Source organism: Equus asinus, chromosome 18 (assembly GCF_041296235.1).
Source record: "Equus asinus isolate D_3611 breed Donkey chromosome 18, EquAss-T2T_v2, whole genome shotgun sequence".
NCBI lineage: Eukaryota > Metazoa > Chordata > Mammalia > Perissodactyla > Equidae > Equus > Equus asinus.
In genome coordinates, this window is record NC_091807.1 from 31,989,676 (window position 1) to 32,002,600 (window position 12,925).

The window sequence follows — 12,925 nt, forward strand, 5'->3', positions numbered from 1 at the left end:
GAATGTCTCTAGTGCCCTAAGGCAGAGAGATGGCTAAGATCAGTCCAGCTGAAAAAAAATAAATATATATATACTTGTATACATAGAGTTATCCCATTATGTAGTTTTAGATGCCAAATGAAACTACATAAAACTTTATATATATAACTATATATAGGAAACACACACACTCACACAAACGTGTATAACTTAGAAACCCTCACAGAAGACAATGTCTCATAGTTCATATGTCTCATGGTTCATTTGTTGTTTAAACAGATTCATCCACCTCTATAATACAATTATCGTTTTGTTTTGAGTGCAACCTATGTTGTGGTTGTGGAGGGAAGCATAGCTTTTTTTTTTTTTTGATGAGGAAGATTTGCCCTAAGCTAACATCCATTGCCGATCCTTTTTTTTTTGTTTTTGCTTGAGGAACATTAGCCCTGAGCAAACATCTGCACCAATCTTCCTATACTTTGTATGTGAGATGCCTCCACAACATGGCTGGTGAGTGGAATAGGTCTGCACCCAGGATCCTAACCCACAAACCCTGGCCACCGAAGCAGAGCATACAGAACTTCAACCACCTGGCCACAGGGCCAGCCCCTGCTTTTTTCTTTTTAAGATGAAGCAATGATGTAGGATGATTGACCGTGGAACAGAATTTCCATTGTTGGCTTTCATACTTCTTTATATGACCCCAGACTCTGCACACTCCTAGTATTTGGTTAAGGTTGTTTAATCATTGTTCCTCTCCTCTAGGACTTTAGGAGTAATAGCCAGTCTGATCTTTGTAAACAGTGCATTCAATAATAATCAAATAGCAGTGTGAGTTTCTGTCCATACCTGCCAGTGCCTTCACTATAATTTCATTTTTGTCCATTCCCGCCATGTTACATATGTATGTCAGTGCTGAAAAGGGCTAAGATGAGACAGAAAACTCTCTTAAATAGCTATTTTCCCTTCCTTGGAGTTGCTCCAGACCCCTGCATGGGTTTTATATCTACATGCAGTTACAGATTTTATAAGTTACATACTTTCAAAGTGGGTTAATGTCAACTTCAGCTGTGACTGTTAGCGAGGTAGCTGGGGCTGAACAGATGCAGCCTGCAGATGGTGTGGAACGAGGGGCTGGTTGCACAGAGTTCAAAGTGCCAACAGAAGCTGCGTAATAAAGAGCAGCAAATTGTGGTTGGCATTAACACTGCTACTGGAAAAAATGGCACCCCAACCAATTTACTTTATTTAATCTACATTTTCTTTTGCACATTTGAGGCTATAATAAAAAATAAACATCAAAGACTGTACCAGTTAAAAAACTGTGCAGAGCAGAAGGAAATTGCTCCTACATTGAGCAATGAGAGAGCAGCTCTGACAGTACGTTTAGTGTCCCTTAAAAAACTCACCCAAAGATCAAAGATGGCATGTGACCACAGAATACCAAGTCGTGTGTATGGCATTCTCACTGAACTTTATAGGCTCTTTTAAACATACCCCAGCTGGCAAGCTGACTACTACAATATTTTTTAAATCTTTCTTTAGGATTTACAAATAATGAAAAACAGTATCTGAAATCCTATACATTTTCAGAAGAACTTAAGGGCTGATCAGGACAATATAGCTCTCAAGGAGAAGCGGAGACCGAATCTTGCTTTGTGGTGCTCCCAGGCTATATTTGGTTTGTTTATTGCACATATCTAATAATTTCATTCACCATCAGAGATCAGAAAAGGTTCTTTTTAGAATCATAGTCTTCACAGAAAGCATCCAAAAGACTAGGAGTAAAAGCTGGATGGTTGGCAAAGAAGCTAAAGAAGATTTGTAAGATGTCAGAGCCACCAATTTCTCTCTCCCAATGGACATGGTTTCAAGACTTGACAAGTTGAGGCCTTGACTTAGAATCAATTGAACATGGGGTGTGAGTTTACACAAAGAAGCATCAGTCTTGAAATTGGCAGAGCTGTTGAGCAAACCCAACTAGCCAACCGAGAGTTCTATTTTTGGTGACCTTGTACATTGGGGGCCCCCTAAAATGTCTGGAGGAGCTCACTGCTTAACAAGAAGTCCATCCAAAAATAGACACATAAGGACTCTGGGCTAGGAGGGCAGTGTCACACGAAGTCAACAATTCTCTCAATGAACACCAATTTTGTAGCAAAACAAAATGAAAGATTTGTATTATTTCTAGTTCAGAGCAAAACTGAATAAAGATTTTCCTTTTTGAAACAAGGCTTTGACTTGCTGGGAGAGAGATCCACATGCAACCTCAGGAAGTACACAGGGCCAGTAATTATGAAGCAAAAATAATCTGAAACTCGTAGAAATACAAGGTATGAATAAGTGTTCTATCTCCTACATAGAGGGGTATTATCTGGTTGTCATGTTTCTGTCAAAGATAAAAACATCTTTAGGGAAATTTAAGGAAAATAACTTAAAAGGAAGTTTCTCTCAAGAAATTCTATAGAAAAGAATTCTCTTTAAAAAAAAAATGTTGGGCCATGGGGTTTTGAGAATTCAAAAGAGTGAGGAAGAGAAAAAAGGAAACTATTTCAAGTCACTGATAGGCGCGTCAATCCCATGGCCAGGTGTGGTGGCTCTTAGGCAAACGACACTCCCCATTGATCCAAGGCTGTCTGTTTTTCTTTTCTAACATTGTCACAGAGTCAAGTGGGATTCTGGGCTTTGACATTGAAAATAGGTGTGACCTTGACTCCCATTTATCCAGCTCCCTGTCCCGCCCCATCCCATCTTCTGCCTATTTTGTTTTCAGTAAATTAAGAATAGATATCGCCCTCCCCCTCCCCCTAGCATTCATCTGAAACTTCCAAGAAGGATGGAGGGAAGAACTTGGAGTTACTCTGCATGTATTCTTAAAGCACTGCTGACAAGGAAAACAAATGAGACGAGAGCTATCATCAGGAAAGCACGGCCTGTTGCCATGGCGGCTGCTGCCCTGGGCTCCCTGGAGGTCCATTCCCAACCACCTTCTCTTCTGCTTTCCTCCACTCTTTGACAGCGACAACTCCATTGTCCCAAGGACTTTCCAGCCAGAGGCCTTGTCACATGGTTCTGACCTATGAGATATGTAAGGGGAAGTTTGCAGAGAAGGGCTTCCTTTCCTGAGTGAAAAAACGAAGCCCCACAAAGAGAAGAGTTTGAGACCTCCCATCTCCTTCCTGCCTGGACAGATCTGTGGTGTGGACCATCTCGCCACAGGTGTAGCACGGTTCAACGAAAACATGGAGCATCCCGGCTTCACGCACCAGCCTTGGGCTGCTTACTCCTGTCACACTATCACACGGGACACAACAATGCCCAGCTGCTTAAGCCACTGTAGTCTGACTTTCCTTTATGTGCAGTCAAACACAATTCTCACTGATAAACCCAGCAAGAGCTTTACACTCTCTATGTCACTGTAATAAGATGCATCATTTCAATCATCTTTTGGATACCTGGTTTACTTCTCCATCTTAGCTTCCTTCTTTCCCTTCTTTGGTTTCATTCTGTGTTATCAGGAGAGAAGAGGGGAAGAGGAAGGGAGAGAGAGAGTCAGAAAGCTAAGAGAGTAGGAGAGCACGTCTCTCGAACAAAAGGGACACTTGTGCGATCCAGAGGAGTTTCTGAGTATCCTTTTCCAGCATGTCAAAGGTTGCAGGAGATTTTCAACTCTGTTTTGTGTTCAGGAAGCTTCTGTAGTTCTCCTAAAGCACCCCAATTAGGTTCAGGGTCTGCAAAGCTGTTAAAAGAAATGCTCCCTTTCTACCACTCTAGAGCATCATAGTTATCACATTTTTTGGGGGGGAAATAGGCTAAGAAAGACAGATCACTTGAGGCTTATTTTACCCAGCAAAAAGACTAAAGCAGGAGATTGGTGGCACCAAGGAGAAGGGACAAGGGAGCTCAAGGTCTTGCAGGAAAAGTATTTTGCAGATTTTAATATCTGTTCACGCAACAGGGCAGCTTCTGGAGAGTTCTCTGAAGAATGGGAGTCGGAAAAAATTTTTGAGGTAATGTGGGAAAATGTTTTGCATGCATGTATGAAATGGTAAGATCACACAGTTCCTATCAGAAAATAAAATAATAAAAAATAGTTGCTTCATGTCATTAAACTAAGAACACTTGTGCTGTGTCTTATGGTACCTCTCTGACGCGTTCAAAGATTCTGAACAGGAACTTGGTAATTAGGAGGCGAGCTCGTCTAGAACCTCATCAGACCCATTTGCAGAACTCAAACGAGACACAAAGACATTTAATGACTCATCTAGGTCACTAGGAAGTTACCTGAGAAACTGAAAAACTTGCTTGAGTTTCCTGTGCCAGCCTCTGCTCCTACCCCCAACAAGACAGGCAAAGTACGTGATCAGAAATGTTGCTGCTGAGCACGGAAATTGGCACTCTCTCAGAGCCCCAGAGAACCCTCACGTGGTTCAAGGGGCGAAATGGCTTTTTCATTAAGAAGGGCTTCCGGAAAATAAAGCCACACCAGGACTCTCAAGGAGGAGAAACATCTGTCGAGATTTATGTTATAACACGCCCCCATCAGCCTCGATATTTAAAAGCTAAACTTAGATTGAATTATATAAAGGGCCCTCGGTCTTTTTCTGTCCACTTCATGGGTACTTCTAAGTAGAAGAAGGTGACATGATGGTGGAAGGGCCATTCATTCAGTGGATTGATTTACTTATCACCTCCCACCCCCTACTGGGGCTTCTGTTGCTCAACTCCTGCCCAGGTTATACCCCCACCAGATTACCCTTCCCTCTCCTCTCGGCTCCTCCGCATCCAATGTGCAGTGTCACTTTCTCCAGGGAGCCTGCCCCGTGTCCTCCCAGGCATTGCCACCTCTCCTTTCCTAGAGTGGACAGCTTTTGATGGAGTGTCATCTTAGATAATTGAACATCGATGGCCAAGGTTAGTATTGACTGCTAATTTTTTATGAGTGCACTAAGCACACTTCACAGCTTGTTTAATTGAGTCTGCACAGTTCCTTTAACAATTCGTGCTACTACCATCTTCGTTTTAAAGACGAGGAAACTGAGGCTCAAGAGAGAAGGTGCTTTATGCTATTTGACTAAAGCCAGAGAACCAGAAAAGAAAGAAAAGTCTTCCATCACTGTGCTGCCCATGCATGTTTCAGGTTCAGCCCGCCTGCCGCTGCGTTTTTCTAGCAATGGTTGCTCTGATCAGCTCCTGGGCTCTCTCTTCTACACTGACTCCCAGCCGGGTCCTGGTTTTTCTAATAAAGTATCTGTGTGCGCAGTGGCCTTGGGTCCTTCCCCTGCCCCAGCATTAGACCTAGTCTTGCTGCCTTGGTGAACAGGCAGATCTTTTCTGAGCACACATTTCAACTCTATGTCAAGAGAATAGAGGAATCTCCTGGCTACAAATTTGCTTCCAAAAGCTCTCCAACCCTCCTTGCTGTTTAGATCCTGGATTAGCTGCTGCTTCTGAAGATGCTTCTGCTACTGCTGCTCACTGTGCCTGCACTTGGTGTGTGAGCAGCTTTGGGGCCTCCTGTCGTCTGCCCCCTGCCCCCATTGGTAGAGTGTGTCTTGAGATGGTTCCAAATTACAGGGACAATCCCTCTGAAGGAAGTGGAGCCAAGGAGGTGGCTTCTTTTGGGGACTGCTTTTTGCTCTTTTAAAACTTAAACATTTCCAAATTGCTTTGTCACTTTCAAAAATTTCTTAGCGTGCAAAAGGACCAAATAGCAAAGGATATGATTCTGAGTAGATAGATTTTTAGCACCTTTTTTTTTCTTAGTTTCAAAATGCGTCGGCAGTTTCAGAAGGCAAAGCTCCTTCTCACACAGGGGGCGCTGGGGTCTGGTTCTTCAACATCCAGGAAAGCACGTAGGAAAAGGACCATTTCCTTGGGGGCTGGGGGAGTCAGATTTGCTAAGATGCACTGTTACGGACTGAACTGCTCCCCACCACCCCGACATCCATATGCTGCAGTCCTAACTCCTAGTACTTCAGAATGTGACCATTTTTGGAGATTTGGGTCCTTACAGAGGTAACTAAGGTTAAATGAGGTCATTAGGGTGGGCCCTAAGGCAGTATGACTGGTGTCCTCATAAGAAGAGGAGATTAGCACAGAAGTAGGACCATGTGAGCACAAAGGGAGAAGACAGCAATCTATAAGCCCAGCAGAAAGAAGAAACCAACCCTCCTGACACGTTGAAGCCTGCAACAAAATAAAGCCGCACCAGGACTTTCAATGAGACCTCCCGCCTCCAGAATCGCGAGACAATACATTTCTGTTGTTTGAGCCACCCAGTCTATGGTACTTTGTTACAGCAACCCTAGAAAAATACTATGGATTTCACACTGTGTCTGATACCCGGTTTAATCTATGGCTTTCTGTGGTCTTAAATCTTCAGCAGAGCCAAAAGTATCTTCATAAATATTTTTCTGCAAATAGTGGCAGATTGGTGCTTACAGAGACGCAAACTTCATACATTCAACCTTGCAGTCTTCAATTCCCTTTGAAAGACGCCTCTAAGAAGACAGTAGCGAGTCAGCCTCGCTGAGATTTTTACCTGTGGTTCTAGGAACTCGGAGGCATATTAGCATTCAGGTTTTGCATAGACCACTAAGCCACTTCTAAGAACAAGGCTACCTGAGGCATTTTGCAAAAATACGTATGTGCCACCGCTTTTCCTCTCCACACCTACTGCAGCGCTTTGGGCCACACATTGCACCTTGCGAGAGGACACAAGTTTGGGTTCCACGAGAATTTCACGTGGCGAACCATGCATGATAATTCCAGGGAATTTCAATCACATCTTATCTTCTTACCTAGGCAAACTAAGTGAGAACTTGGTGTGGTGTGCTAGAAAAAGGCTGGCATTCTCTGTGGTAGACCACATTCGTTTTGCATGCCAGTCTTTCAGACTCCCGCTCGCCTGTCACAGAGAGGGGGACAATCGTGTGCATGGTCCCACACCTCTCTTTCCCCCAATATCCACATGGGTATCTCGCCAAAAATGAGTTATGGGTTTCCTTCTGTGAGAATTGCATGGACTGATAAAGCACCATCCCAGGAAGAAAACACGATGTTGTTTTCCTCTTCAGCTCGTCGCTACAGTTGGGAGGGAACACCCACTATAAATTATAGGCAGCGAGAAAGGACTACACCACTGAGCACAGCTAATGGCCAAGCTATGGAGACATGGGTAAGAACTCTGAGAGAAGACAATTTGTTGGAAAGGAAGGTGATGCTTCTAGTGTCGTGCTTAAGGCAAAGCCCAAATGGTACCAAAAGCAATGACATTTTGCCACCTCTCCAGCTCAGTGGATGGCTAACCCAGACAATGGAAACCCTCACGTTGATGGATCACATTGGTGAAATTAGCTGGGAAATTGCCAAGATTTCATTTTGGTTCTCTGAAATTAAATCTCAATATTATATTACTGAGCTAGAGATTATGAAAGGCCCCAAGTTCCTTTTACGAAGAGGAAGGAGTGAAAAGACCCCTTTAGGCTCTTGATTTGGCTCCCCAGGCCCTCTTCACACCACCCTCCCGAGAGCTCCTGCCCCTTGTTCCTAACCTGGGATGGGGCAGTGTCTGTCCATCGGGCACAGGAAGTGGTGGGGCTGTGTTAGGGGCTTGGCTCCTGTCTGTGCCTGTCACCAGGTCCCCTCACTATTCTAACTGTCCAGTCAGTAAGGACGGCTTTGAAAACAGCCCAGCACCACACACCACCATCCAATCTATGACCCAGAGGAATGCCTTCAAATTTCCTGAATCTGCCTTCCTGAGTTGATAGAATAGGAAACAATAATCGTTTGGAGTGGGTCTTGAAAGTGGAGTAAAGGCAGTAAGATCTTTTTTTTCTGTTATTCTGCAAATATTGCTTCCTCTGCTTGTTAGCGGCCCAGAGGAAATGCAGCGAGGGAGCAGCTCACAGTTTCTCACCAGCGGGCCCGGCGTGCGTTTCTGCCGCAGGAGCCCGAGGCCGTGAGGATGTGTGACTCACACACACGTCGCATGATTCAACTTCACTAAAATTTCCTCAGCTGCCAGTAAAGAAGCACTTGAAAAGCCTTTAATTTGAAGCTTTGAATCGGTTAATGACTTGCTTTCTTCCCCTTCTCCCAAAGTCCTCCCCCACAACCCCGAACACACACAAACACACACACACACACACACACACACATCTTTGTCAAGTTTTTAAATTTCAGGGACCCGGAAACAGAGGCTCTGTGGCATTCACAAAAGCATTTGTTGTGACAAAGTGGCTGGCAGCCCTCTGCATTCCCCTGCTCACTTGGCTGTAGGAATAAATAATGAGTCACAGATAGTATTTGGGTGCGTGCTCGAGTTTGTAGCCAGAAAATTAATTATTCCCCAGTCCCATCCCACTGCATCCCAGCTCTGCCAAACCATCAAGCCACACGTCGCAGGCGTTGGTCAAAGTGCGTGCCCCGACACACTGCAATGCCTTCGTGACATTTTTATGTTATTATTTTTGTTGGTTTAAGCACAGCCCTCTTTTCCCACCAGAGATACACAAAAAGCACAGGCACACATACATGCTCACACACTCACAGCTCCCCTACGGCTCTGCACATTTCAAAGGGCTGGTTGCAGAAACGCAGACAGGTTCTCCACACTAGCTGTTCCTATCAGGAAGCATGCAATCGAATGACTTCAGCCGCCACAACGCCCCACTTAGGAAACTTCTTCATTGCTCTTTGCAGGAGAGACCTCTGGACATGACAATCTGCTCTCTTTGTCTCTTGAGAGATGCCGGCTGCCTCTCTGCACTGAGGCCACGAAGAAAAGCAGCACCACCCCTTTCTGGTACTTTTAACCTAGGCAGATCTGCCTGGCTCCCGTGCTTTCTGCCTTTCGGGGACAGCCGAGTTGCCACTTCACCCCTGAAGTCCCCAGGCTGGTCTAACGCGAATCTGTGAGCCTACGTCTGCCTCCACCCCAGACTGGCACCAGCCTGCCTGCCCAGCTGTGCACGCACCCGCAAAACCCTGGAGCGGGCTGGAGTGTGGGCCACACAGCATGCTGAGTTCAGGAGAAGTCAGCCACAGTCATCCCGGGCAAGGGGCAGCAAAATAAAACCGGGAGAGCTTCGTGCAAGCTTTCTAATCTCTAGGACTTTCATCAGGAACAGCCCCAACTTACTTGCACTTGACAAAGTTCTCACGCACTGACTGAACACTTCAACAGCTTAACTAAGTATTTATTAAAACATTTCTGAAGAGCTGCCATCTGATGAATAAGTAATCCAATAGCCTTGTAATCATATGCCCGAGTTTGAATTCCTCCCACAAAACAGACAGGGAATCAGCAGGGGCTCCCCGCACCGAGTTGCAACAGGCTGCCATTTCATTATCTGCAAAGCTTAGCAAAAGTAGATATTAAAAGATCAGAGCGTACTCACCTCTCATGAAGCACTGTGGGTATGAAGGAAATGACTCAAATATGCTGTCTGAAGCCATCGCTTCCTCCTGCAAATGCACCCTCTGCTGAAGGCGGGGGATTCAATGATTTCTTTTACCTTAGGAGCCAAAACCAAGAAATGTCACTGTTTTAACCTTACTCCCATCCATGGCTCCCTCCATCTCTCTTTTTTTTTTTCCCCTCGACATCTCTGGGACTCCCCAAGCCCTGTGAAAAATGTACCTTTGCGAAAACAAATATTCAAATTGTTAAAGATTAAAAAAAAAAAAAAAAAAAAAAAGCGGCGTCCTGGCTGTGGGTTCGTGATGCTCACCACTCTGCGAAACCCTGTGGTTTGCAGTCAGTGTGGTTCGTCCTGCCTGCTGACCACTATGCTGGGCTCAGACTTCTGACACTGCCAGGCTACCCAACTTGTGGTTCTGTGGTTGTTTATGAGGCCCAAAGAAGTTTTCACACAACCCAAATTACAAATTTAACTGTTCCCCTTTCCGCAGCCCCATCTTAATTGGTTCTTGCCAATCACGTGACTTAAGTGATGTCAATTTTTTTTTTTTCACTTTCTGAGCAATGTCCTTCCTTCCCTCCACCTGCCCTCCCCCAGACTGTGCAAGAAAATAGCCCAGTAGACTTTGCAAGAGAGGGAATGTAGAAAAAAAGTGCCTCCGTCTCTTATTATATCAATGGTCTTTGCTGATTTAGTAGAACTCGGCTCCTGTTGTTGTTATTTGTGGTTTTGGGAACTACTGATTATTTTGATAAAGATTACATTGCTGCTTATTCAATAGAAATTCTACCCTGGCATCGGGCTGCTGCTCCGACAGGATGTGGATCTCATCATTTAAGATGCTGGGCATCCGTTCAGGAGAAGTCAGCCCTTGGTAAAGACTAGAACAGCGTAAGTGAAACTATAACAGGAAAAAAAAATAAAAGGAAATGTTTTGGCGAGAGTCTGACCCCTAAAAGGGTCTAGCAAGTAGATGGGATTTTAAAGCCTGAAAAAAAGGAAAGCATTTTAACTTTGTGATGAAAAGCCCATTTTAATAAAACCAAAATTATGTGGTTTTATTCCTCCTAAATGGACATCTTTTCAGTAAAGAGATAAAACCATAGTAGTTTCTTACACACACACACACACACACTCAAATCACAAAACTAAAGGAAAACAAAGAAAAAAGAGGTTCTGTATTTTGGGCCAAAGCAGTGGCCACCCTACAACTATTTATTTTTTTTTGTTTTCACCTATGAAAGTTCGCTGCCTTTCTCTAGTTCCGTTCAAGTCATTGGCTAATTCACACCTGTGGGTAAAACTCTGCCTGGCGTTCTTCTAAGCACACTTTGAGTGTATTAAGAAGACTTTACAAAAAATAGGTGAACCAGAGCAGATGCTTCTCCAGAGCAAGCCATTCTCAAGGAACTGACTAAAGAATATTATATAGCTCGTCCTTTATCTCAGGAAGAAGACATGCCTGTTTGGAGGTGCTAAAAATAAGATAATTTTGCATGTGGGCAAGCCACTCTGGGCACACATATTTATTTCTTTTTCCTGCCTGTTGGTTTTACCTGCTGCCAAATAAAATAATCTTCTTTTTGAAATTCCAAGATAAAGAAAAACTCTCCTTTCCTAATTAATCACTTTATTTATTTTGTTCTGCTCCACATGCATCCTCCATGGCACTCCGAGCAGACTGTTTCAATGCACACACTCAAGAGCGACTGTGTCCTGGGTTCTAAAACTCCGACCCTGGGTTCCAAGCTGGTCTGCAAGAACCAGCAAAGGCACCTGGAAAGTCTGTGTTATCAGAAGGACCCCTTGGGTTTTTTCCTCATCCACTCCATGTCACCCCCACCCACAGTGATAATGTGTTTAAGGGCAAATGGCACAGATCTTTTAAAAGGAATAGACCTGATTTTTACTTACTCCTGTTTTGACTAAAGCAGGAACTGAAACTCAAGAGACGGCTTTCTCCCAGACTTGTGCAAAGATAGCTTGCCCAATGTTGATGCCTTATTAATATTTAAGAGAATAATAATGTATGTATCTCTTTTATGGAGTGTATTAATATCCAACTGTAATGCGTGTTTCAAATTGCTTCTCCATGCAAATTCCTTGTTAAGATAATGAACACTATGTTCCTGTGCTCCCTGACAAAGTCAACTCTGGGTTCAACCCCCATCAGATTCTTTTGTGTCTTCTGCGCGTCCTCTTGCCTAGAAGGTCCTACGAGCTGAATACCGTAACACGAAGCTGCCACTTCACAACCGGCTCAGACTTAACGATTTAGAAATTCAAGTGGTGATTCGGATAAATCCCTTGGATATTTCATTTGGGAAACTCCCCAGATGATTTTAGCCTTAGGTGTCCAAATGCCTGAGAGGAGGGTTTGGTTGTGTCAGCTAATTCTTGGCTTTTCTCTGTGGGCCTAGCTGGAACTGAATCCAGATCTTCCCCAGTGGGGCCTTGGTAGGACAGGTCAAGTTTAAAGATGACAGGAAGGCTGGGGTTGGCTGAGGCCTCACCGTGTGTTGAAATCATCTGTAACCATCGGGGCCGGGTGTCGACGAGGCACCAGGGGGCAGAGTGTGAAGGCCGGCTCGCTGGCCCTGGGCTGCCTTCCTCCAGGTTATCTGCCACAACAGCTGCAGCAGAACTTCACAGCTCGGTGAGGCAACAGTTGGAGCTCTTCTGGGCATCCTCCAAGTCATGACAATAAGTAAAGACTCAGCCGGACGCTGGTGACCTTGGCCTCACCACTTCCTTAGGAGCCCAAGACAAAAAGACACGTATGTCATCCATGAACCAACTGAAGAAATACTCAGTTCTATCTTAGCTAGAACTGCTTGGGATTCTTTAAGTTTGTGCATTGACCCACACCCTCTGTCCTATTTCCTACAAGTGACTCAGATCCTGGGTTGCTGGCTTGGAAATTGTACCCAAGTGGTTGCAGCTGACTGTGGCTTTGCCAAGTAATTGGATGGCAGTTTTGATCCTCACTCAGATTGGCCACAGCTTCTACATGCCACTATCGGGGGAAAATATGCTCAGGTGTCATTTTTAATGGCTCTATAAAAATACCAGCAAAGGCGGAAAGAAGCGTAGTTGCATAACCCTGTAATTAATGTATAGACTTTTTCATTACACGAAAACACTGTCTACACGCTGTCTCTGCACACTTTTACTGCAAAGCAGGTTCCCAGGAGGACAATGCTGCTAACTTCTCTCTCCATAGCACACAGTTTCATTCTTTTCTAAAGCTTTGTGTTCCAACAGAGGTGTTATCCAGAAACTTCCATGCCGTGCTGACAATGACCTCAGTAATGATTTTTAAACGGAGGCATGGACGTCAGAGCATCATGGAATGAATATAACCTGCCTTTGGCAAATCCAACGATTTGAAATAACTGGAGAGCTCTGCAGGCCCATCTGTTCTGGATCTTCTTTCCTGGACCCTCATGATGGTGTCCACAGTGGGGCACAGTTGCTTATGCACTAGTCCCTTGTTCCTCCGGGTAAAAATGCAG

At 44.5% G+C, this 12,925-nt stretch overlaps 1 protein-coding gene across 4 annotated transcripts in view; it reads right to left on the reverse strand.

The window, feature by feature from the left end:
• Positions 1-12,925, reverse strand: part of RUNX1 (RUNX family transcription factor 1) — a 263,569-nt gene that overhangs the window by 235,501 nt on the left and 15,143 nt on the right. The window contains exons 1-2 of one of the 4 annotated variants that reach the window (XM_014843710.3): positions 9,720-9,904; positions 9,387-9,503 (exon numbers count right to left, since the gene is read on the reverse strand). In XM_014843710.3, coding sequence (XP_014699196.1) covers positions 9,387-9,444 — 58 coding nt within the window. In that variant the 5' untranslated portion in view covers positions 9,445-9,503; positions 9,720-9,904. Of the gene's footprint in view, positions 1-9,386; positions 9,504-9,628; positions 9,905-12,925 lie in introns of those variants that run through there. The other 3 variants (XM_014843713.3, XM_014843709.3, XM_070488827.1) reach the window with 3 other exon arrangements.